This window comes from Oncorhynchus tshawytscha, linkage group LG06, assembly GCF_018296145.1.
Source record: "Oncorhynchus tshawytscha isolate Ot180627B linkage group LG06, Otsh_v2.0, whole genome shotgun sequence".
In the NCBI taxonomy this organism is placed as follows: Eukaryota; Metazoa; Chordata; class Actinopteri; order Salmoniformes; family Salmonidae; genus Oncorhynchus; species Oncorhynchus tshawytscha.
Window position 1 is genome coordinate 53,531,022 of NC_056434.1, and position 23,962 is coordinate 53,554,983.

The following is a 23,962-nucleotide window of genomic DNA, read 5'->3' on the forward strand; positions in this document are numbered from 1 at the left end:
TCTCTCTACCATTATTCTGAAATTTCACATTCTGAAAATAAAGTGGTGATCCTAACTGACCTAAAATAGGGATTTTGTACTAGGATTATATGTCAGGAACTGTGAAAAACTGAGTTTAAATGTATTTGGCTAAGGTGTATTTAAACTTCTGACTTTAACTGTAGATGGATTATTTTAAATATGTTATTGGACAATACACAGATATGGCTTATTAACCTATACGGTCCAAATGATGATGATCCAAGCGTCTTTGAAAATATTGAAGAATTTATCTATTACTCTGCCTAGAATGCCAGCATCCCAGAGTCACCTCTTCACTGTTTTACGGGTACTATTTAATGAAGCTGCCAGTTGAGGACTTGTGAAGCGTCTGTTTCTCAATCTAGACACTATAATGTACTTGTCCTCTTGCTCAGTTGTGCACCGGGGCCTCACACTCTTTCTATTCTGGTTAGCGCCAGTTTGTGCTGTTCTATGAAGGGAGTAGTACACAGCTTTGTACAAGATCTTCAGTCTCCAGGCAATTTCTCGCCTTCATTTCCCAGAACAAGAATATACTGATGAGTTTCAGAAGGTCTTTGTTTCTTGACATTTTGAGCCTGTAATCAAACTCACAAATGCTGATGCTCCAGATACAAAACTAGTCTAAAGAAGGCCAGTTTTATTGCTTCTTTAATCACTAGAACAGTTTTCAGCTGTGCTAACGTAATTGCAAAAGGGGTTTCTAATGATCAATTAGCCTTTTAAAATGATACATTTGGATTAGCTAACACAACATTCCATTGGAAGACAGGAGTGATGGTTGCTGATAATGGACCTCTGTACGCCTATGTAGATATTGTTTTTTAAATCAGATGTTTCCTGCTACAATAGTCATTTACAACATTAACAATGTCTACACTGTATTTCTGATCAATTTGATGTTATTTTAATGGACAAAAGTACTTTTTTAAATTTCAAAAACAAGGACATTTCTAAGTTACCCCACACTTTTGAATGGTTGTGAATGTTTACCCCAAAAAAGTAAATGTCATCTAGATAGTGGAACCCCAGAAATTACACCACTCAGCTAGGCTGAAGCTCCAGGGGCATGACTTGTGATTTTCTTCCCATTGAGAGTTTTCATTTTCATAATCTTCCCTCATTTTCATAATATTCCATTTCTCTTTGCTTATTTCAGCTGTTCTTGCCATAATATGGACTTGGTATTTTACCAAATAGGGCTATCTTCTGTATACCACCCCTACCTTGTCACAACACAACTGACTGGCTCAAACGCATGAACTTTTAACAAGGCACACCCTGTTAATTACATTCCAGGTGACTACCTCATGAGCTGGTTGAGAGAATGCCAAGAGTGTGCAAAGCTGTCAAGGAAAAGGGTGGATACATTGAAGAATTTAAAATCTAAAATATATTTTGATTTGTTTACATGATTCCATATGTGTTATTTCATAGTTTTGATGTCTTCACTATTATTCTACAATGTAGAATATAGTAAAAATAAAGAAAAACCCTGGAATGAGTAGGTGTGTCCAAACTTTGATTGGTACTGTAATTTGGGGGGACAATTTTACCTGCTTCAAACATTGGGGACCCATTCTACGCCCTTGCCAAAGAGCAACTGACAATGCCTTCTATCCTGCTTTTCTGGGTACATACTATTAAAAGCATCAGAAAGGAATTCACCACATGGACAACATTTAGAACATTTTAATGTCATTGTCTTTTCAAGAATCTAATACAAATGCATACAAATACAATTATTTTCACCTAAGCCACATGTAACCACAAATGCAATGAACATCACAATACAAATACAATATTTTATCAGAAGTTGGCTTTCAAGCTCGAATGGTCAAAAGGGGCAACATGCACACATGCATTCATTCATACAAGGACACACACACACACACACACACACACACACACACACACACACACACACACACACACACACACACACACACACACACACACACACACACACACACACACACACACACACACACACACACACACACACACACACACAGTATAGATGGGACTTTTAACAGCATTAAAGAGGTAAGGCTCTAACAATAGTATGTGGAGGGAGGGAGTGGGAAAGATGGAGGAATTGTGGTATCAGTAGATGGAAGGGCGGGGGATCGGGGGAGGGAGAAGTGGTAATAGGAAGGAACAGCTAAAGTGTACATAAAACACATATTTCTATATTAGTCAAGCCAACTTTTTACTCAGTAAGTATAAATATTCTTCATCCAAAAGTCAGTGCAGTGTCTTCTGCTCTAGCCTGAGTCCCAGTTAGCTAGCAAGACAGCACAAACAGATCTGGGTCTCAAGCTACTTCTGCTGCAGGGCAGGCTTCAACCGGGTCCTCTTATTCACCACGCCTGGTTTCACCCAGGTCCTCTTCGCGTTCCACTACTATACACCCGGTCTGTGTTAGACCTGGTCCATGAAACATCTGTTTCACTTTACATACGTTTTCCTGTCGTTCTTGTCTTTTTCTCTTTCTATCATTTATTTTTTTTCCACCAAATACCTCAAAGGTCCAGCTGAGAAGTACAAGTTGTTTGTTTTCTGAGTGTCGTTTTGTTTTGTTTTCCAACCAATCAATACATTTTGCAGATATAAAAGAGGACAATACATTTACAAGTGTACATGTTTTCTTTCCCTTCTCCTGATTTCCCTTTTGTAGCTCCAAAAAGTCCTCCTGTCCGGTGTACGGTGCGATAATCCTACTGGATACCTCTGAAGAGACACATGGCAAAGACCATGGCAAACAGCTGTGGAGAAGAACAGAGGAGTGTCAGAACAGCAGTCAGGACAGAGAACAAGACACAAGTAAGTGTTTCAATTCTGCGAGCCTAAACTGGTCGACTGTTCGTTCTGCAGCCAAACGATGATGAGGAAACTAAACAAAATCAACCAAAACTATCTACATGATGATGATTAGAGAATTGAGCTCTGGCTTAATCTAATAAATCGACTAGATTGCCATATCCATAATTATGACTTCAGAGATGCCCCCTCAGTAAATTCTGCTATGTAATGTATGGTGTAACAGTCCTGCAACACCAATATTCTCCACTAAGTTGGGCAATCGTACTATAAACGGGGAAGTGACCAGCACTTGCTTCAAATTATATATTCTCCAGTATTTCAGATTCCGTTGCTGTGTACTGTGTGTGGGGGAGATAAGCCACATGGATTTTTCTGAACAGCTTACATTACCAATCACACCAACTGATAAGGGAAAAATGTGTTGATTTGGAGGCTACTCACAAAGCGCTTATTATAAGTAACAAAATATTGAATCCTACCTCAATGGTGAGTACCACGATGGCCAGCGCTCCAGCCACATAGATGTACAGCTCAAAGTAGTCCACCACCGCTGAGTAGCAGCCCTGAAAACACACAGAGAGGAAAGAGTCTCAGTCACAATTCAATATTATGAGTCAATATGAGAGTATTGAAATGTGTGTGTTTGTGTGTCTGTGTGTGCGTGCATGCATACACTTGCGCCTGCATGTGTGTGTGCACGCATGTGCATTAATGCATGCATGTGTGTGTGTGCTGAAATGCATGGACAATATAAATAGCATCAGAGCCATAACTGAATGCATCAGTGAACAATAGACTAGATGAATGGGCTGAGAGACAGAGACTGAGACAGGGCCCCTGGCCTCATTGGCTTTTAATGAGGCTCTGTGTGTGAATGGGAAAAAGACAGCGAGAGACAGACGCCTTCCTGAGATACTGCATTGTTCCACAGGCCTTAACAACAACAGTTGGAGCCTCTCGTTCCTATCAGTGTTGACTGTAATTACATTTCACTCTCAAGACAGTCATTAAAACAGGCAAGCACACACAGAGATAAATATAGACCCGCACACACAAGCACACAAACGTGTGCATTCCGTTTGTCAATATGGCTAAATCCATTAGTCTATATGGCTAAATCCGTTTGTCAATATGGCTAAATACTGTATGTTTCTCCCTCCACACACACGCACACCTGCACGCCCACTTCTCTATCCTACTCCAAGCCCGCACTACCCTACCCTACTCCAATCTACATAGTCAAACACAAGCATGCATAAGTATACACACACTGCACTACACAGTAAAGCATACTTCCTTGACACCCAGAACATAGAAAAGCACTAATGAGTCTACCAGTATGAGGACAGTGCCAGTAGAGAAGCAGTCCCATTATATCATCACTCCAACACTCTTCTGCTCTAGTTTAGCTGATAGGCAAGAGGAGGATTTTGTTTCCCAGTGTGGCAGGGAGAGTGGGCAGTGGTAGCCTCGAGGTTAGAGTGACGAACATGCAACTGGAAGGTAGCCAGGTCAAATCCTAGGGTAGGAATGTGGAGGGCTGCCAGATATCTCAGGTGCCACCTACTGCTGATGTGATGCTCTAGGTGCCCTGCTCTGGAGGTCCTGCTCCAGGGGCGAAATGTTTATTTCCATTCTCTTTGTTGAATGGGTCAATAAAGATTATTAAAGGGTTTTTAGTAGTATTTTTGAAGTAGTCTAGTACCAGTACCAGCACCTTGTTGTTTCTGAACAGCATGTTCCCCATCAGACACTCCTCCTGGGGGATGTAGGCTGAGTCTCCGGGGTGACTACCCCTCCTGCAGCAGGCTGCAGGGACCATCTCATTAGGGTTGATCAGTCTGAACAGGCTCTCCTCAAAGTCCACCGGGCTGTTCACGCCACAGCAGTCAAACTGGGGAGGAGAGGAGAGATGAGTAAATTACACTGAGTATACAAAGCTGAGTATACAAAACATTAAGAACATTAAGAACGCATGCTCTTTCCATGACATAGACTGGCCAGGTGAATCCAGGTGAAAGCCATGATCCCTTATTGATGTCACTTCAATCAGTGGAGATGAAGGGGAGGAGACAGGTTAAAGAAATGTTTAATCATTGAGAACATTGAGACATGGATTGTGTATGTCTGCCACTCAGTGAATGGGCAAGACAAAATATTGAAGTGCTTTTGAACGGGCTATGGGAGACTTTTATCTCCCTCACCAACTTTAAACATCTGCTATCTGAGCAGCTAACCGATCGCTGCAGTAAATAGCCCACCCAATTTACCTACCTCATCCCCATACTGTTTTTATTTATTTACTTTTCTGCTCTTTTGCACACCAGTATCTCTACCTGCACATGACCATCTGATCATTTATCACTCCAGTTAATCTGCTAAATTGTAATTATTCGCCTACCTCCTCATGCCTTTTGCACACAATGTATATAGACTCTTTTTTTTCTTTTTTCTACTGTGTTATTGACTTGTTATTGTTTACTCCATGTGTAACTCTGTGTTGTTGTCTGTTCACACTGCTATGCTTTATCTTGGCCAGGTTGCAGTTGTAAATGAGAACTTGTTCTCAACTAGCCTACCTGGTTAAATAAAGGTGAAAAAAAATGGTAGTAGGTGCCAGGCGCACTTGTTTGTGTCAAGAACTGCAGCGCTCCTGGGTTTTACAGGCTCAACAGTTTCCCATGTGGATCAAGAATGGTCCACCACTCAAAGGACATCCACCCAACTTGACACAACAGTTTTATTAGTCGTATGTACAGCATACACATGGTATACACCGTCCAACGAACTGCAAACAAAGTAAATGGCTCAGTAAAATATAATAAACATTTTAGTATAAGTATAATACAGGAAGGCACCATTTATAGTCCAATATTTACATGTGTTTTGGGGAAGGGGAATTGGGGACAAGTGTTTAAATTGTGCAGAACTTAGTAATACTGATAAGAGTCTGGTAGCAGCAGTTGTGATGTGTGTATCATGAATGTATGTGTGTGTGAGTGAGTGCATGTGTGCTAAGGTGTGGAAAGTCAGTACAGGTGGTCAGTCCTGTTCGAAGTGTTAACCAGTATGATGGCTTGTAGATAAACTGTCAATGAGCAAATTTACATGCACAGCAATAATGAAACATTAAACGAACTATGTCAGTAGGCAGTTTATGCAATAGTCATGTAAACACCTTACTCTGCTTATCTTAATCAGCCTAAGATCAAAATTGAAGTAAGAATATGCAGATTAAAACATCTGTTTTTCTGAGCCATCTCTGGAATTATTAGGACTTGTAAACACTTTAGTCGGTGTTCTAGCAGTGTATTTGATCTGCGCATGTGCTAGCACCAGACAAGCAAGCCTCCCTTTTTAGCACGAATGAAGTGAGTCTGAATGTATGCATCTTAGAAGTAGTTTTCACACACACATACATTATACGGTGCATTCGGAAAGTAATCAGAACCCTTGACTTTTTCCACATTTTGTTACGTTACAGCCTTATTCTAAAATTGATTAAATTGTCTTTTTTCCCCTCATCAATCTACACACAATACCCCATAATGACAAAGCCAAAATTTTGCAAATTTTGTAAAATTTAAAAAAAAAAGATATCACATTTACTCAGTACTTTGTTGAAGCACGTTTGACAGCGATTACAGCCTGGAGTCTTCTTGGGTATGACGCTATAAGCTTGGCACACCTGTACTTGGGGAGTTTCTCCCATTCTTCTCTACAGATCCTCTCAAGGTCTGTCAGGTTGGATGGGATGCGTCGCTGCACAGCTATTTTCATAATCCAAGATGGCGTAGCAATGGGAGCAGTCTGTTTTGATTGTCTTGTCCTGTCTCTTCTATATATCGTTTTTATCTTCATATATATTTTTTATCTAATTTTCCATCTACGGACTGAACATACTCTCCTGCAACCCGCCTCACCCAATGTGTAATGGATCTGCTATTTTTACACTTTTGAACCAGAACCCCCTTCAGGAGCTAGCCAGCTAACTAGCTAGTAGTCAGTTAGCCACTGCTAGCTGTCACCACCATTAACTCGGACATCTGCCAGCCTCAGCCTGGGCAACTCCTGCCAGCCTGAACAGCACGATATCTACCCAGAACATATTGGACTGCTTTTCTCTACCACATCTCTGTATTCCTACCGCAAGCTCTGAACCTTTACTCCGGATCATCGCAGCTAGCTAGCTGCTATCCGAGTGGCTACTCCTGTCTAACGTCTCTGTCCCGAAGCAAGCACCAGTTAGCCTGGTGCTTACTAGGCCCATCTCCCAACGAGCCGAAGAGATCTATCAAGCAATTTCTGGGCTTCAAATACCTCTTTTGCCAATTGGCCTGGACCCTTTGCTGCCGACACGGAGCCCAGGCGACTATCACGACTGGTCTGGTGACGTAACCTTCCGAGGGGGTTACAACAGGCTCTCCCAATGCAACGTCCCCCTGAGGCCCATCTGCTAGCCCCGGCCTGCTAGCTGTCTGAATCGCCGTGCCTCCAGCTCGTCTAGCTATTCACTGGACCCTATGATCACTCGGCTACACATGCCCCTCCCTAATGTCAATATGCCTTGTCTATTGCTGTTTTGGTTTGTCATTTTATCTTATTTCACTGTAGAGCTTCCAGCCCTGCTCAATATACCTTAGCTAGGTCTTATGTTCCACCCCCCCACACATGCGGTGACCGCACCTGGCTTAAATGGTGCCTCTAGAGACAAAACCTCTCATCGTCACTCGATGCCTAGGCTTACCGCCACTGTACTCACATCCTACCATACCCTTGTCTATACATTATGCCTTGAATTTATTCTTCCGCACCCAGAAACCTGCTCCTTTTACTCTCTGTTCCAAACGCACTAGACGACCAGTTCTTTTATCCTTTAGCCGTACTCTTATCCTACTCCTCTTTTGTTCATCTGGGGATTTAGAGGTTAACCCAGGCCCTGCAGCCCCCAGCATCACTCCCATTCCCCAGGCGCTCTCATCTGTTGACTTCTGTAACCTAAAAAACATTGGTTTCATGCATGTTAACATTACAAGCCTCCTCCCTGAGTATGTTTTATTCACTGCTTTAGCACACTCCACCAACCCAGATGTCCTAGCCGTGTCTGAATCCTGACTTAGGAAGGTCCATCCCTAACTATAACATTTTCTGACAAGATAGAATTGCCAAAGGGGGCGGAGTTAGCCTGCAGAGTTCTGTCATACTATCCAGGTCTGTGCCCAAACAATTCGAGCTTCTACTCCGCCCCCGGCTCTGCCCTGGACACCATATTTGAATTGATCGCCCCCCATCTATCTTCAGAGTTCGTATTGTTAGGTGACCTAAACTGGGACATGCTTAACACCCCGGCCATCCTACAATCTAAGATAGATGCCCTCAATCTCACACAAATCATCAAGGAACCTACCAGGTACAACCCTAAATCTGTAACCATGGGCACCCTCTTAGATATCATCCTGACCAACCTGCCCTCTAAATACATCTCTGATGTCTTCAACCAGGATCTCAGCGATCATTGCCTGCGTGCGTAATGGGTCCGCGGTCAAACGACCACCCCTCATCACTGTCAAATGCTCCCTAAAACACTTTGGCGAGCAGGCCTTTCTAATCGACATGGCACGGGTATCCTGGAAGGATATTGACCTCATCCCGTCAGTAGAGGATGCCTGGTTGCTCTTCAAAAGTTTATTCTCCATCTTAAATAAGCATGCCCCATTTACAAAATGTATAACTAAGAACAGATATAGCCATTGGTTCACCCCAGACTTGACTGCCCTTGACTAGCACAAAAACATCCTGTGGCGTTCTGCATTAGCATCGAATAGCCCCTGCGATATGCAACTTTTCTGTTAAGTCAGGAACCAATACACTCAGTCAGTTAGGAAGGCTAAGGCTAGCTTTTTCAAACAGACATTTTCTTCCTGTAGCACTAATTCCAAAAGATTTTGGGACACTGTAAAGTCCATAGAGAATAAGAGCGCCTCCTCCCAGCTGCCCACTGCACTAGTAATAAATCTACGATAATCGGTAATTTCAATAAGCATTTCTCCACGGCTGGCCATGCTTTCCACCTGGCTACCGCTACCCCGGCCAACATCTCAGCACGGTTCCTAGGCCGTCATTGAAAATAAAAATTTGTTCTTAACTGACTTGCCTTAAATAAAGGTAAAATAAAAAGGTAAAATTAAAAATACGTTTAAAAAACTCGCCCAACCCCCCCCGCCCGGTTCTCCTTCACCCAAATTCAGACAGCTGATGTTCTGAAAGAACTGCAACATCTGGATCCCTACAAATCAGCTGGGCTAGACAATCTTTCTAAAATTATCAGCCGAAATTGTTGCAATGCCTATTCAACCTCTCTTTCATATCATCTAAGATCCCCAAAGATTGGAAAGCTGCTGCGGTCACCCTCCTCTTCAAAGGGGGAGACACTCTTGACCCAAACTGTTACAGACCTATATCCATCTTTCCCTGCCTTTCTAAAATCTTCGAAAGCCAAGTTAATAAACAGATTACCGACCATTTCGAATCCCAAAGTACCTTCTCCACTATGCAATCTGGTTTCCAAGCTGGTCACAGGTGCACCTCAGCCACACTCAAGGTCCAAAATGATATCATAACCGCCATCGATAAAAGACAGTAATGTGCAGCTGTATTCATCGACCTGGCCAAGGCTTTCGACTCTGTTAATCACCGCATTCTTATCGGCAGACTCAATATCCTTGGCTTTTCAAATGACTGCCTCGCCTGGTTCACCAACTACTTTGCAGAGTTCAGTGTGTCAAATCGGAGGGCATGTTGTCTGGGCCTCTGGCAGTCTCAATGGGGGTGCCACAGGGTTTAATTCTCGGGCCGACTCTTTTCTCTGTATATATCAATGATGGTGCTCTTGCTGCTGGTGATTCTCTGATCCACCTCTATGCAGATGAAACCATTCTGTATACATCGGGCCCTTCTTTGGATACTGTGCTAACAAACCTCCAAACGAGCTTCAACGCCATACAACACTCCTTCCGTGGCCTCCAACTGCTTTTACATGCAAGTAAAACTAAGTGCATGCTCTTCAACTGATTTCTGCCTGCACCCTCCCGCCCGACTAGCATCACTACTCTGGACGGTTCTGACCTAGAATAATGTGGACAACTACAAATACCTAGGTGTCTGGTTAGACTGTAAACTCTCTTTCCAGACTCACATTAAGCATCTCCAATCCAAAATTAAATCTAGAATCGGCTTCCTATTTCGCAACAAAGCCTCCTTCACTCATGCCGCCAAACATATCCTCATAAAACTGACTATCCTACTGATCCTTGACTATGGCGATGTCATTTACAGAATAGCCTCCAACACTCTACTCAGCACACTGGATGTAGTCTATCACAGTGCCATCCGTTTTATCACCAAAGCCCCATATACAATCCGCCACTGTGACCTGTATGCTCTCGTTGGCTGGCCCTCACTACATATATGTTGCCAAACCCACTGGCTCCAGGTCATCTATAAGTCTTTGCTAGGTAAAGCCCCGCCTTATCTCAGCTCACTGGTCACCATAGCAACACCCACCTGTAGCACGCGCTCCAGCAGGTATATTGCACTGGTCATCCCCAAAGTCAACACTTCCTTTGGATGCCTTTCCTTCCAGCATCATCTGTCAGAGCAGCTTACCGATCACTGTACCTGTACACAGCCAATCTGTAAATAGCACACCCGACTACCTCATCCCCATATTATTATATACCCTCTTGCTTTTTTGCACCCCAGTATCTCTACCTCAACATCTAGCACTCCAGTATTAATGCTAAAATATCATTATTTTTGCCTCTAGGGCCTATTTATTTCCTACCTCCCTACTCTTCTACATTTGCACACACTGTACATAGTACTGTACACTATTTTTATTTTATTTTGTGTTATTGACTGTACGTTTGTTTGTGTAACTGTGTTTTTGTTGCACTGCTTTTCCTTATCTTGGCCAGGTTGCAGTTGTAAATGAGAACTTGTTCTCAACTGGCCTACCTGGTTAAATAAAGGTGAAAAAAAAATATTCAGCTCTCTCCAGAGATGTTCGATCGGGTTCAAGTCCGGGCTCTGGCTAGGCCTCTCAAGGACATTCAGAGACTTGTCCCGAAGTTACTCCTGCATTGTCTTGGCTATGTGCTTAGGATCGTTGTTCTGTTGGAAGGTGAACCTTCGCCACCAGTCTGAGATCCTGAGCCCTCTGGAGCAGGTTTTCATCAATGATCTCTCTGTACTTTGCTGCGTTCATCTTCCCCTCGATCCTGACTATTCTCCCAGTCCCTGCCACTGAAAAACATCCCCATAGCATGATGCTGCCACCACCATGCTTCACCGTGGGGATGGTGCCAGGTTTCCTCCAGACTTGAAGCTTGGCATTCAGGCCAAAGAGCTCAATCTTTCCTCAGACCAGAGAATCTTGTTTATCATGGTCTGAGACTCCTTTAGGTGCCTTTTAGCAAATTACTGAGGTGTGGGTTCCGTCAGGCCACTCTACCATAAAAGCCTGATTGGTTAAGTCCTGTCAGAGTGACCATCAGGTTCTTGGTCACCTCCCTGACCAAGGCCCTTCTCCCCCGATTGCTCAGTTTGGCCGAGCGGCCAGCTCTAGGAAGAGCCTTGGTGGTTCCAAACTTCTTCCATTTAAGAATGATGGAGGCCACTGTGTTCTTGGGGACCTTCAATGCTGCAGAATTGTATCCTTCCCCATATCTGTGCCTCGACACAATCCTGTCTCGGAGCTCTATGGACAATTCCTTCGACCTCCTGGCTTGGTTTTTGCTCTGACATGCACTGTCAAATGTGGAACTTTATATAGACAGGTGTGTCCAAATCGTGTCCAATCAATTGAATTTACCAGTTTTAGCAACATCTCAAGAATGTTCAATAGAAACAGCATGCCCCTGAGCACAATTTTGAGTCTCAAAGCAAAAGGGTCTAAATACTTGTATAAAAAAACAGAAATACCTTATTTATATATTTGCAAACATTTCTAAAAAGCTGTTTTCGCTTTGTCATTATGGGTTATTGTGTGTAGATTAATGAGGAAAAAAAATTTACTAGGCCATCTTCACCACCGGCTGGAGGGCATTGCTGTCATGGAAGGAACAATTCCCATACCAGGCCATGATGCAACCACTCTCTCGATGGTGCAGCTGTAGTATTTGGAGAGGGCCTGGGGTGGCATGCTAAATTTCTTCAGCTGCCTTAGGAAATAGAGATGCTGTTGCGCCCTCTTGACAAGAGTGGTGGTATTGTTGTTCCATGACAAGTCCTCAGTGATGTGGACACCGATGCATTTAAAACTCCTGACTCTTTCTACTGAAGTGAACAATCAATTCCTTTGTTTTGCTGAGGTTGAGGGAGAGGTTGTTCTCCTGGCACCACAATTCCAGTTTCTGACCTCCTCCCTCTAGGCTGACTCGTCATTGTTGGTTATCAGGTCTACATCCGTGGTATCCTCAGAAAACTTGATGATGGCGTTGTTGTCGTGCTAAGCCACGCAGTCGTGGGTGAACAGGGAGTACAGAGTGCTGAGGACACTCTCCTGGCGGGCCCATGTGTTCAGTGTGGTGAGTCAGTGTGGAGGAGGTGATGTTGCCAATCCTCACAGCCTGGGGTTTGCCTGTCAGGAAGTCCAGGATCCAATTGCAGAGGGTGGTGTCCAGACCCAGGGCTCTGAGCTTGATGTCGAGCTTGGAGGGAACAATAGTGTTGAATACTGAATTGTAGTCAATGCACAGCATTCTCACATGGGTGTTCCTCTTGTTCAGATGTGTTACGACCATATAAATAGCGATGGAAATCTTCTGTGGATCTGTTGGAGCAGTAGGCAGATTTGAGTGGGTCCAGAGTGCCTGGCATGCTGGCCTTGATGTGGGACATGACCAGCCTCTTGAAGCACTTCATGATGACCTGGGTTAGTGTGATGTGGCGATAGTCATTTGGACATGTCACCTTGTTTTTCTTGGGCCCTGGGGGGATAGTGGTCTCCTTGAATCATCTGGGGACTACAGCCTGAGACAGGGACAGGTTGAAGATGTCCAAGAAGACGCCTGCTAAGGAGATAATTGTATTTTGTATATCTACCAAAAGCAAGTATCAGGGTTGGGGTCAATTCCCTTTCAAGTCAGTCAATTCTGGAAGTGAACTGATTGGAATTGACTTGAATTGAGTATATTGAAATGGAATTGACCTCAAGCTTAGCAAGCAAAGTATTTTAGCCTTACAGTGTTCATGATAGCGTTCCACGTTCCAGTGAAGACATCAGTGTTATTGTAGCCCTGGTAGTGCCTCTTCAGCTCCTTCGTGAAGTACTCTCTGGTCAGCTATACAGGACATGGAGAATGTTAGTATTAGTTCTGTATGGTCAGAGGTTTTACTGTATCACCATGATGAAGGGGACAGTGTTTGCACACTACAGTAGATGGTCATAGGATCTATAAGGAGAGAATTTACTCACATGCTCCCGGAATATGAAGGCCAGGATGGCTGCAGCTAGTTCCGCCAGGAAGATGACCAGGATGAGCATGAAGAACTGCAGTGGCACAGGAGAGACAGCAGGAGGGAGGGAGAGGGAGGGAGGGAGGGGGTGTGGACAAGACATTCAGTGAGAGGAGAGACGGAGAGAGATAAAGGGAGAGAACGAGTAACAGACTTAGTGAGTGCGAGTCACAAAAAATTCAACATTAACTATGCATGTGGCCTGGTGCACCGAAGGCAAATTATTGGAAGCATGAAATATACTCTGTTTTATTATGGCTTATTTATTTTTCCATCTATCTCAGGCCAGCACGACTCTCTATCGCTCACATACAAAGAGCAGCAGACACTTGTTCTCAATGATGATTCCAAAGCAGCAAAGGAATGTTGATAACACTGTTATAACGCTGTGACCTACTGTACTATCACAATTACTCTATAATATAACACAGTGTAGGCCTACTTACAAACATCAGCAGACACTTGTTCTCCCGGATGGCTCCACAGCAGCCCAGGAATCCCAATAGGAAAAGCATTCCCCCCATGGCCAGGATGATGTAAACTCCTGTGAAGAGCAGAGGGTTGGCTGCTACGATCTCCTTGAAGCCTGTAGGGTCCACCAGCACCCACACACCCACACCCAGGAGGAAGGAGCCTCCCAGCTTGGAAAAAGAGGGGAGAGTGGGAGAGAAAGGGTTAAGTGTAGTTTGTCTGCATATACTGTAATAATTACAATTAATGGAAGAAACAGAACACATGCAGTTGAGGTAGGAAACCGAACAGGGACTTATGAAAACCTCACCAAAGAGGGATGGAGGGAGGGAGGGAGGGAGAGTTAAATCACCCTCACAACCTCTACTTTTTTAATACGGTACTCCTGAACTCCTTGTATGTGACTCCTCCATCTTGGCTCCATGTCCATGTTATCAGCTATAAAAGTCATATTTACATGATGACTGTATGTCAGAGTGTCACTGGCTCTGTAGTAGATCCTGAGGAAGTCTGTGCGAGGAGGAAATTGGGTCAGCACTCCCTCTAATGGTGTCTCTGACACTGGTCTCGTCTCCCTATCTTTGCAACGCTTCCCCCAAGAGATCATTTCAGCTCTTTCATATGACCAATCTGTTACATTTGTATACCTCTTGCAGGGGAGTAACATGTACAATGTTGTGTGTTCCTTATGTGGTAGTATGGCAAAGGAACTGAATGTTGAAGGCTTCAATGAAAAGTCATAGCAAGCCAAGAGCAGTCTCCGGGAGATATTCCCACCTCTGAGAGATGTCGCTGGTGTAGAGCCGGCGGCTTCCTCCAGCCAATCTTCCAGCTTTCCATCAGCCCTGAGTGCCCTGCCCACCTCTCTGCCATAGAAACCTCTCCACTTTCTTTGCCAGCTACCTGGCTGTTTATTTAACACCACAGACAGATGCTGGCACGAAGACCGCACTCAGTCAGCTGTATAAGGAAATAAGCAAACAGGAAACCACTCACCCAGAGGCGGTGCTCCAAGTGGCCGGAGACTTTAATCGAGGGAAAGTTAAATCAGTTCTAACATATTTCTATCACCATGTTAAATGTTCAACCAGAGGGAAAAAAAATCTAGATCACCTGTACTCCACACACAGAGACGTGTACAAAGCTTTCCCTCGCCCTCCAGTTGGTAAATCCAACCACAACTCTATCCTCCAAATTTATGCTTACAAGCAAAAATTAAAGCAGCAAGCACCAGTGAATCGGTCTATAAAAAAGTGGTCAGATGAAGCAGATGCTAAACTACAGGACTGTTTTGCTATCACAGACTGGAAAGTGTTCTGGGATTCTTACGATGGCATTGAGGAGTGCACCACATCAGTCACTGACTTTATCAATATGTGCATTGAGGACATGGTCCCCACAGTGACTGTAGTACATACCCAAACCAGAAGCCATGGATTACAGGCAACATTCACACTGAGCTAAAGGGTAGAGTTGCCGCCTTCAAGGTGCGAGACTTAACCTGGAAGCTTTCAAGAAATCCTGCTATGCCATGCGACGTACCATCAAACAGGGAAAGCGTCAATACAGGGCTAAGATTGAATCACTGGCTCCGGGCTTGCAAACTATTACAGACTACAAAGGGAAGCACAGCCGCGAGTTGCCCAGTGACACGAGCCTACCAGACGAGCTAAATCACTTCTATGCTCGCTTCGAGGCAAGCAACACTGCATGTATGAGAGAATCAGCTGTTCCAAATGACTGTGTGATCACGCTCTCTGTAGCCGACGTGAGTAAGACCTTTAACTTCTTGGATATAGGGGGCGCTCTTTTAATTTATGGATAAAAAAACGTGCCAGTTTTAAGCGCAATATTTTGTCACGAAAAGATGCTCGACTATGCATATAATTGGCAGCTTTGGGACGAAAACACTCTAAGGTTTCCAAAACTGCAAATATATTATCTGTGAGTGCCACAGAACTCATGCTACAGGCGAAACCAAGATGAAACTTCAACCAGGAAATGGGCAGAATTTTTGAAGCTCTGTTTTCCATTGTCTCCTTATATGGCTGTGAATGCGCCGGGAATGAGCCTGCCCTTTCTATCGTTTCTCCAAGGTGTCTGCAGCATTGTGATGTATTTGTAGGCATATCATTGGAAGATTGGCCATAAGAGACTACATTTACCAGGGGTCCGCCCGGTGTCCTTTGTCTAAATTGGTGCGTAATCTACAAGCTGCACGCAGTCATCCAGTGATTGAGAGGAGAGAGGAGGCTTTCAACGAACGATATATCATGAAGAGATATGTGAAAAACACCTTGAGGATTGATTCTAAACAACGTTTACTATGTTTCAGTCGATATTATGGAGTTAATTTGGAAAAAAGTTTGGCGTTTTGAAGACTGAATTTTCGTTTTTTTTTGGTAGCCAAACGTGACGCACCAAACGGAGCAATTTCTCCTAAACAAATAATCTTTCAGGAAAAACTGAGCATTTGCTATCTAACTGAGAGTCTCCTCATTGAAAACATCTGAAGTTCTTCAAAGGTAATGATTTTATTTGAATGATTTTCTGTTTTTTGTGAAAATGTTGCCTGCTAATGCTAACGCTAAATGCTACGCTAGCTGCGCTAGCTGTTACACAAATGCTTGTTTTGCTATGGTTGAGAAGCATATTTTGAAAATCTGAGATGACAGTGTTGTTAACAAAAGGCTAAGCTTGAGAGCTAGCATATTAATTTAATTTCATTTGCGATTTTCATGAATAGTTAACGTTGCGTTATGGTAATGAGCTTGAGGCTGTATTCACGATCCCGGATCCGGGATGGCTCGACGCAAGAAGTTAATAAACAGGTCAACATACACAAGGCTGCGGGGCCAGACGGATTACCAGGACGTGAGCTTTGGGCACGTGCTGACCAATTGGCAGGTGTCTTCACTGACATTTTCACCATGTCCCTGATTGAGTCTGTAATACCAACATGTTTCAAGCAGACCACCATAGTCCCTGTGCCCAAGAACACAAAGACAACCTGCCTAAATGACTACAGACCCGTAGCACTCACGTCCGTAACCATGAAGTGCTTTGAAAGGTTGGTAATGGCTCACATCAAGACCATTTCCCCAGGAACCCTAGACCCCACTCCAATTTGCATACCGCCCAAACAGATCCACGGGTGAAATCCTCGAAGTGGTCCAGCGCCGCATCTCCTTCTCACCACACAGCGTTGGCCCACTCCAGAGCTTTCCCCGAGAGGCACGAGACAAGGGCGGACACCCTCTCACGGCCCGAGGGAGTCGGGTGAACGGTCGCCAGGTATAAATACAGCTGCAGCAGGAAACCCTGGCAGCGTGCGGCCGTCCCATCGTACTCCCTGGGAAGAGCTAGATGAATCCCACTGGAACCGTGTGTGGAGGGGGTGAGTAGTGGAGACCACTGTTGTGCTGGTGGGGTTGCTGGAGGGCTCTCTGTCTCTCCCAGCGGTCCATCGTCTGGACGACGCGGTCAATAGCGGCGCCGAGATGGTGAAGCATCGCCGCGTGCTCCTGGACGTGCTCCTCGACTCCGCTACCCGGGGTACCTGCTCCTGCTGACTCCATAATTCGGGTGTGGAATTCTGTAATGGAGTGCGTAACTGGCTGCAAGGAAGTCAGGCGCAGAAATGCGTAGCAAACGGAACCCTTTTTTGAGGGGAACAAAATACGGCACTCAGAAAACTAACCACACACGGGTTACAATAACCCGGCGCAAACCAGCCTGGAGTACACATATATTTACACATAACAATTCCACACACAGACATGGGGGGAAACAGAGGGTTATATGCAAGATGAGTAATGAGGGAATGCAAACCAGGTGTGCGGGAAAACAAGACAAAACAAATGGAAAATGAAAGGTGGATCGGCGATGGCTAGAAGACCTGTGACGTCGACCGCCGAATGCCGCCCGAACAAAGAGAGGGACCGACCTCGGCGGAAGTCGTGACAGATGGGACCAGATTTCTTCTAATCAGGTCATATGCTTTTTTTTTTACTCCTGTTTAAACTCCTGGCCCTAGGGAGGATTAAAACATGAAAATCCTGTCAAACAAGTCATGAGGCGAATCAGTCTAAACAGTACTTTGTTCCTCTTTTCAACGCTTTTTGTCTATTTGTTTTATTAAACCTGAATCAAAAGTGCTGTGGCAAATGCCAGCTCTCCACACGTACTGCTGTGCTGATCTCTGCAACAAATTAACAAACATAACCTACATGTATGATTTATATGTATCTTATTTTTGGGTTGCTGGAATGAGCTTCGATACAAACGCCTCATGTCAACTACCCGGTGAATTATACCCCTGTTTTCAGTCGTAATTTGCATTTACCTGACCCCTCCTGTCTCAGCCTCCAGTATTTATGCTGCAGTAGTTTATGTGTCGGGGGGATAGGGTCAGTTTGTTATATCTGGAGTACTTCTCCTGACCTATTCGGTATCCTGTGTGAACTTAAGTGTGTTCTCTCTAATTCTCTCTTTCTTTCTCTCTCTCGGAGGACCTGAGCCCTAGGACCATGCCTCAGGACTACCTGGCATGATGACTCCTTGCTGTCCCCAGTCCACCTGGCCGTGCTGCTGCTCCAGTTTCAACTGTTCTGCCTTATTATTATTCGACCATGCTGGTGATTAATGAACATTTGAACATCTTGGCCATGTTCTGTTATAATCTCCACCCGGCACAGCCAGAAGAGGACTAGCCTGGTTCCTCTCTAGGTTTCTTCCTAGGTTTTGGCCTTTCTAGGGAGTTTTTCCTAGCCACCGTGCTTCTACACCTGCATTGCTTGATGTTTGGGGTTTTAGGCTGGGTATCTGTACAGCACTTTGAGATATCAGCTGATGTACGAAGTGCTATATAAATAAATTTGATTTGATTTACCACATAGCCCAATGATTTGCATGATATTGATTAAAATTAAGCATGGTTTGTTGTAAGGTATGCCTACTGTACCTTTATATTTGTATTAGAAGGGTAATTCATTTTTTTATAGGCTAACATTACTTGATGAAGCTTTAGCTAGCAGTAACTCTGCTTTTGTCCTGAAGCTAAAATGTAATGAATGTAAAGACGAGAAAACACTTTAATTGTCTGCATATGTTTGTGAATTGTTGCGCTAATAGTGTAATATGGGAGATGCATGAAGAATTGCTTGCTTAATGTTAGCTAGTAGCTAGCTAGTTTAATAGTTTGTAATACTTAGCTTCCTGGCTAGTGGCTACTGTGACATTTACGGTACTTTTGAGCTGCGAAGCAAGAACACCAACCAAACCCTCTCTCGGCTCTTGACATTCCCGTCGCTAATGTGAATGGAAAAGTGTATGTGCATATTATGTAAATATACATTTCAGCAGGGTAGCCTAGTGGTTAGAGCATTGGACTAGTAACTGGAAGGTTGCAAGTTCAAATCCCCGAGCTGACAAGGTACAAATCTGTCGTTCTGCCCCTGAACAGGCAGTTATCCCACTGTTCCTAGGCCGTCATTGAAAATAAGAATTTGTTCTTAACTGACTTGCCTAGTTAAATAAAGGTAAAAATAAATAAAAAATCCCAATAAGTCTATCTGTAGTCTTTATGCCAGAGCAGGGGGTGGGTTAAGGCATATACAGCCTTCAGAAAGTATTCACACCCCTTGACTTTTTCCACATTTTGTTGTGTTACAGCCTAAGTTTAAAATTTATTAAATTTAGAATTTTTGTGACACAACATCCCATATAATCCCTTGAGTCAATACGTATTCAATCCCTTTGTTATGGCAAGCCTAAATAAATTCAGGAGTAAAAATGTGCTTAACAATTCACATTATAAGTTGCATGGACTCACTCTGTGTTCAATAATTGTCATGGTGTATCAATAAACCCAGTCACTACAAAGATACAGGTGTCCTTCCAAACTCAGTCGCCAGAGAGGAAGGAAAACACTCAGGGATTTCATCATGAGGCCAATGGTAACTTTAAAACTGTCCAGAGTTTAATGGCTGTGATAGGAGAAAACTGAGTATGGATCAACAACATTGTAGTTACTCCACAATACTAATCTAAATGACAGAGTGAAAAGAAGGAAGCCGGTACAGAATAAAAACATTCCAAAACATGCATCCTGTTTGCAACAAGACACTAAAGTTATACAGCAAAGCAATTCACTTTTTGTCCTGAATAAAACGTGTTGTATTGGATTTGCCCCAAACTTAACACATTACTAAGTACCATTCTCCATATGTTCAACCACAGTGGTGGCTGCATCATGTATGTGTATGTGTGTAATCGTTAAGGACTGGGGAGTTTTTCAGGATAAAGAAACAGAACGGAGCTAAGCACAGAAAATATCCTAGAGCAAAACCAGGTTCAGTCTGCATTTCACCAGAAACTGAAAGATGAATTCACCTTTCTTCAGCAGGTCAATAAACTAAAACCAAATCTACACTGGAGTTGCTTACCAAGAAGACAGTGAATGTTTGAGTGGCCGAGTTACAGTTTTGACTTAAATCTGCTTGAAAATCTATGGTAAGACTTGAAAATAGTTGTCTAGCAATGATCAACAATCAATTTGACAGAACTTGAAGAATTTTGAAAAGAATAATGGGCAAATACTATACAATGCAAGTGTGCAAGAACTTAAGGACTTACCCAGACTCTAACACCTATTAACTCAGGGGTGTGAATACTTATGTAAATTAGATATTTAATGTTCAATACATTTTTTATACATTTGCAAAAATGTCTAAACATGTTTCCTTTTGTCATTATGGGGTATTGTGTTACAACCTGAATTTAAAATTGATTACATATATTTGTTTCTTGCACAACTACACACAACAAAATGTGGAATAAGTCCAGTGGTATGAATACTTTTTCAAGGCACTGTAAGGTAGGTCAGTGGGGGGCTTCAGCTAACTGCCATTGCCCCCTTTCCTATACCTCTCAAAGTGAATCCACCCTTACCTCCATTCCTCCCTCCTGAACATTCGCTTATCTCCATCCTTCCGCTTTCACTAAACCCTATCTGCAGCACCAGTGGGTGACTCTTTAGTGATTAGGAGAAGGGGGATAGGAAGGAAAGGAGAAGAGAAGAGGGGGTAGAGATATGAGCATCACACACTCATCCTCACACCATTCCCTTCCTCCTGGGAAAGAACCTGTCTTTCAATAAACGTCCAAGAAAACGTTCTGTCAAAGGCAGAGCTTAGAGCTATAGAGGCAACCATTGTCTCATGGGATGGTGGGAGGGTAGAATTGTCTGAGAGTATAAATAAAGGAATGGATATGGTAACAGTCACTGGTTGCTACTGAGAAGTTATTCAACCCTCCCCACTAAATTTAATTATATGACCCTCCTCACCACTACCCCCATACCCCCAGTTATTGGCTCTCTCTGGAGTTACCTTTGATTGTCTGATCAAAACTGATCAAGCAAAACGTCAATTGCAAGCTGCATACCCAGTGGAACTGTAAATATGTGTCATCACCAAAATGCCTCCGTGTCTTATTAAATACATGTGAGACCACAATAGAGAGATGGAAAGAGTACTGTTAGATACCATAGGAGGATATATAGGATATACAGAATATATACAGTGTACTGTATATAGGAGGACAGCTTATAATATAGGGCGTAAGAGAATACTTACGAAGATGAGAAAGTTGAAGACAAACATGAGGTATTTGATGCAGCTGAGACAGTCTCTGTCCATGGCTGTCCCTCTCGCTGAAGCCTCTCCCAGCCCCTGAGAGAGAGAACACAGAGACAGAGCAGTCATTTAAACTGATTTTGTTCTGCAAGAATACACACAACACAAAACCCAGCACTCACTTTTTAATGAGTTCAGCCCATCAAATATACAGTACCAGTCAAAGGTTTTGACACACCTAGTAATTTAAGAGATTTTCTTCATTTTTACTATTTTCTACATTGTAGAATAATAGTGAAGACATCAAAACTATGAATTAACACATATGGAATCATGTAGTAACCAAAATAAGTGTTAAACAACTCTGAGATTTGAGATTCTTCAAAGTAGCCACCCGTTGCATTGACATCTTTGCACACTCTTCACATTCTCTCAACCATCAAATTAAATGCTTTTCCAACAGCCTTGAAGGTGTTCCCACATATGCTGAGCTCTTGTTGGCTGCTTTTCCTTCACTCTGCGGTCCAATTCATCACCAACCATCTCAATTGGGTTGACATCGGATGATTGTGGAGGCTAGGTCATCTGATGCAGCACTCCATCACTCTCCTTCTTGGTCAAATAGCCCTTACACAGCCTGGAGGTGTGTTGGATCATTGTCCTTTTAAAAAACAAACGATAGTCAACCAAGCACAAACCAGACGGGATGGCGTATCACTGCAGAATGCTGTGGTAGCCATGCTGATTAAGTGTGCCTTGAATTCTAAACAAATCACTGACAGTGTCACCAGCAAAGCAACCCCACACCATAACACCTCCTCCTCCACGCTTCACGGTGGGAACCACACATGCAGAGATCATCCATTCACCTACTCTGTGTCTCACAAAGACACGGCATTTGGAACCAAAGGTCTCAAATTTGGACTCATCAGACCAAAGGACAGATTTCCACCGGTCTGATGTCCATTGCTCGTGTTTCTTGGCCCAAACAAGTCTCCTCTTCTTATTGGTGTCCTTTGGTAGTGGTTTCTTTGCAGCAATTAGACCATGAAGGCCCGATTCACAAAGTCTCCTCTGAACAGTTGATGTTGAAATGTGTCTTACTTGATCTCTGTGAAGCATTTACTTGGGCTGCAATTTCTAAGGCTGGAGACTCTAATGAACGTATCCTCTGCAGCAGAGCTAACTCTGGGTCTTCCTTTCCTGTGGCTGTCCTCAAGAGAGACAGTTTCATCATAGCGCTTGATGGTTTTTGCGATTGCACTTGAAGAAACTGAAGAAACTTTCAAAGTTCTTGATTTTCCGGATTGACTGACCTTCATGTCTTAAAATAATGATGGAGTGTAGTTTCTCTTTGCTTATTTGAGCTGTTCTTGATCTGTTCTTGTTTTACCAAATAGGGCTATCTTCTGTATTCCACCGCTACCTCACAACACAACTGATTGGCTCAAACCCATTAAGGCAAGAAACTCTAAAAATTAACGTTTAACAAGGCACACCTGTTAAATGAAATGCATTCCAGGTGACTACTTCATGAAGCTGGTTGAGAGAATGCTCCTTTGAAAAATCTCAAATATATTTTGATTTGTTTAACACTTTTCTTTTGGATACCACATGATTCCATATGTGTTATTTCATAGTTTTGATGTCTTCACTATTATTCTACAATGTAGAAAATATTAAAAAGATTTATTTTACTGTTTTTACATAGACTTTGAACGTCACAGAAGAGGGGATCAGACATTCAGGCCCAAACACAGTTGAGGCTTCAAGCTTTTCCTCTGATAGCTTAAAACCATCAAGCCCTGGATTGGGTAGATATTGCCCTGGTTTTAACCACTGACTCAGAGTTCCTGAGAGAAATCGAGATAACTCCTCTAGGCTTTCACAGCAGATAAGGCTAGAGGAAAAGACAGCTGGAAGATTAGGAGTCTGAAGCTAGAAAGGAAGACAGGGAAAATGGAAGCCATTTCAACTTTTTTTTACAGATTGGCAGTGTCTGTGAGGAGTTGTCTGGTTGCCCAAACCAGGTCTATTCATAACTCCTACACTCCCTAAAGGTAGATTTACTTCTAGCCGTCTCGGAAGAGTTAAGTACCGTTGCGTATATGTGAAATAAATACGGGCATGTCGGGGAAAATCTTTTGTTTTTGCTGGTTTTACCTCTGACACCAGTGGCGATTGGTACCATTTAAGATGAGGGAGGACGGTAATTTGTTTTCTTGAGCATGGCATATATATATTACAGCATATTGGATGGTCATTCAGATTCCATTCACCCAGCTCAATGTAACATCAATAGGTTTAGGCTACTACATGAAACCAAAATGTTCCCTATACCTATCATGAGGCTGCTACAACCTAACCTATGAATGAAATTATACAACGTAGGTGCACAAATTTGTATAATCAAGGTGACAGACAGCGACACATTCAATAACGCCTTGCACACTCTTGCCTGCATCTAGCTTATCTAGGGTATAATCATT

The 23,962-nt window shown here is 43.3% G+C and overlaps 1 protein-coding gene across 2 annotated transcripts in view; it reads right to left on the minus strand.

Annotated features, from left to right (window-relative positions):
• Positions 1-1,698: 1,698 nt before the first annotated feature.
• Positions 1,699-23,962, minus strand: part of LOC112232483 (tetraspanin-18) — a 112,392-nt gene continuing 90,128 nt past the window's right edge. The window contains exons 3-9 of one of the 2 annotated variants that reach the window (XM_024399515.2): positions 21,474-21,569; positions 13,812-14,006; positions 13,325-13,399; positions 13,092-13,190; positions 4,559-4,741; positions 3,327-3,410; positions 1,699-2,789 (exon numbers count right to left, since the gene is read on the minus strand). In XM_024399515.2, the coding sequence (XP_024255283.2) occupies positions 2,742-2,789; positions 3,327-3,410; positions 4,559-4,741; positions 13,092-13,190; positions 13,325-13,399; positions 13,812-14,006; positions 21,474-21,569 (780 nt within the window). In that variant the 3' untranslated portion in view covers positions 1,699-2,741. The remainder of the gene's footprint in view (positions 2,790-3,326; positions 3,411-4,558; positions 4,742-13,091; positions 13,191-13,324; positions 13,400-13,811; positions 14,007-21,473; positions 21,570-23,962) is intronic. The other variant, XM_024399516.2, reaches the window with a different exon arrangement.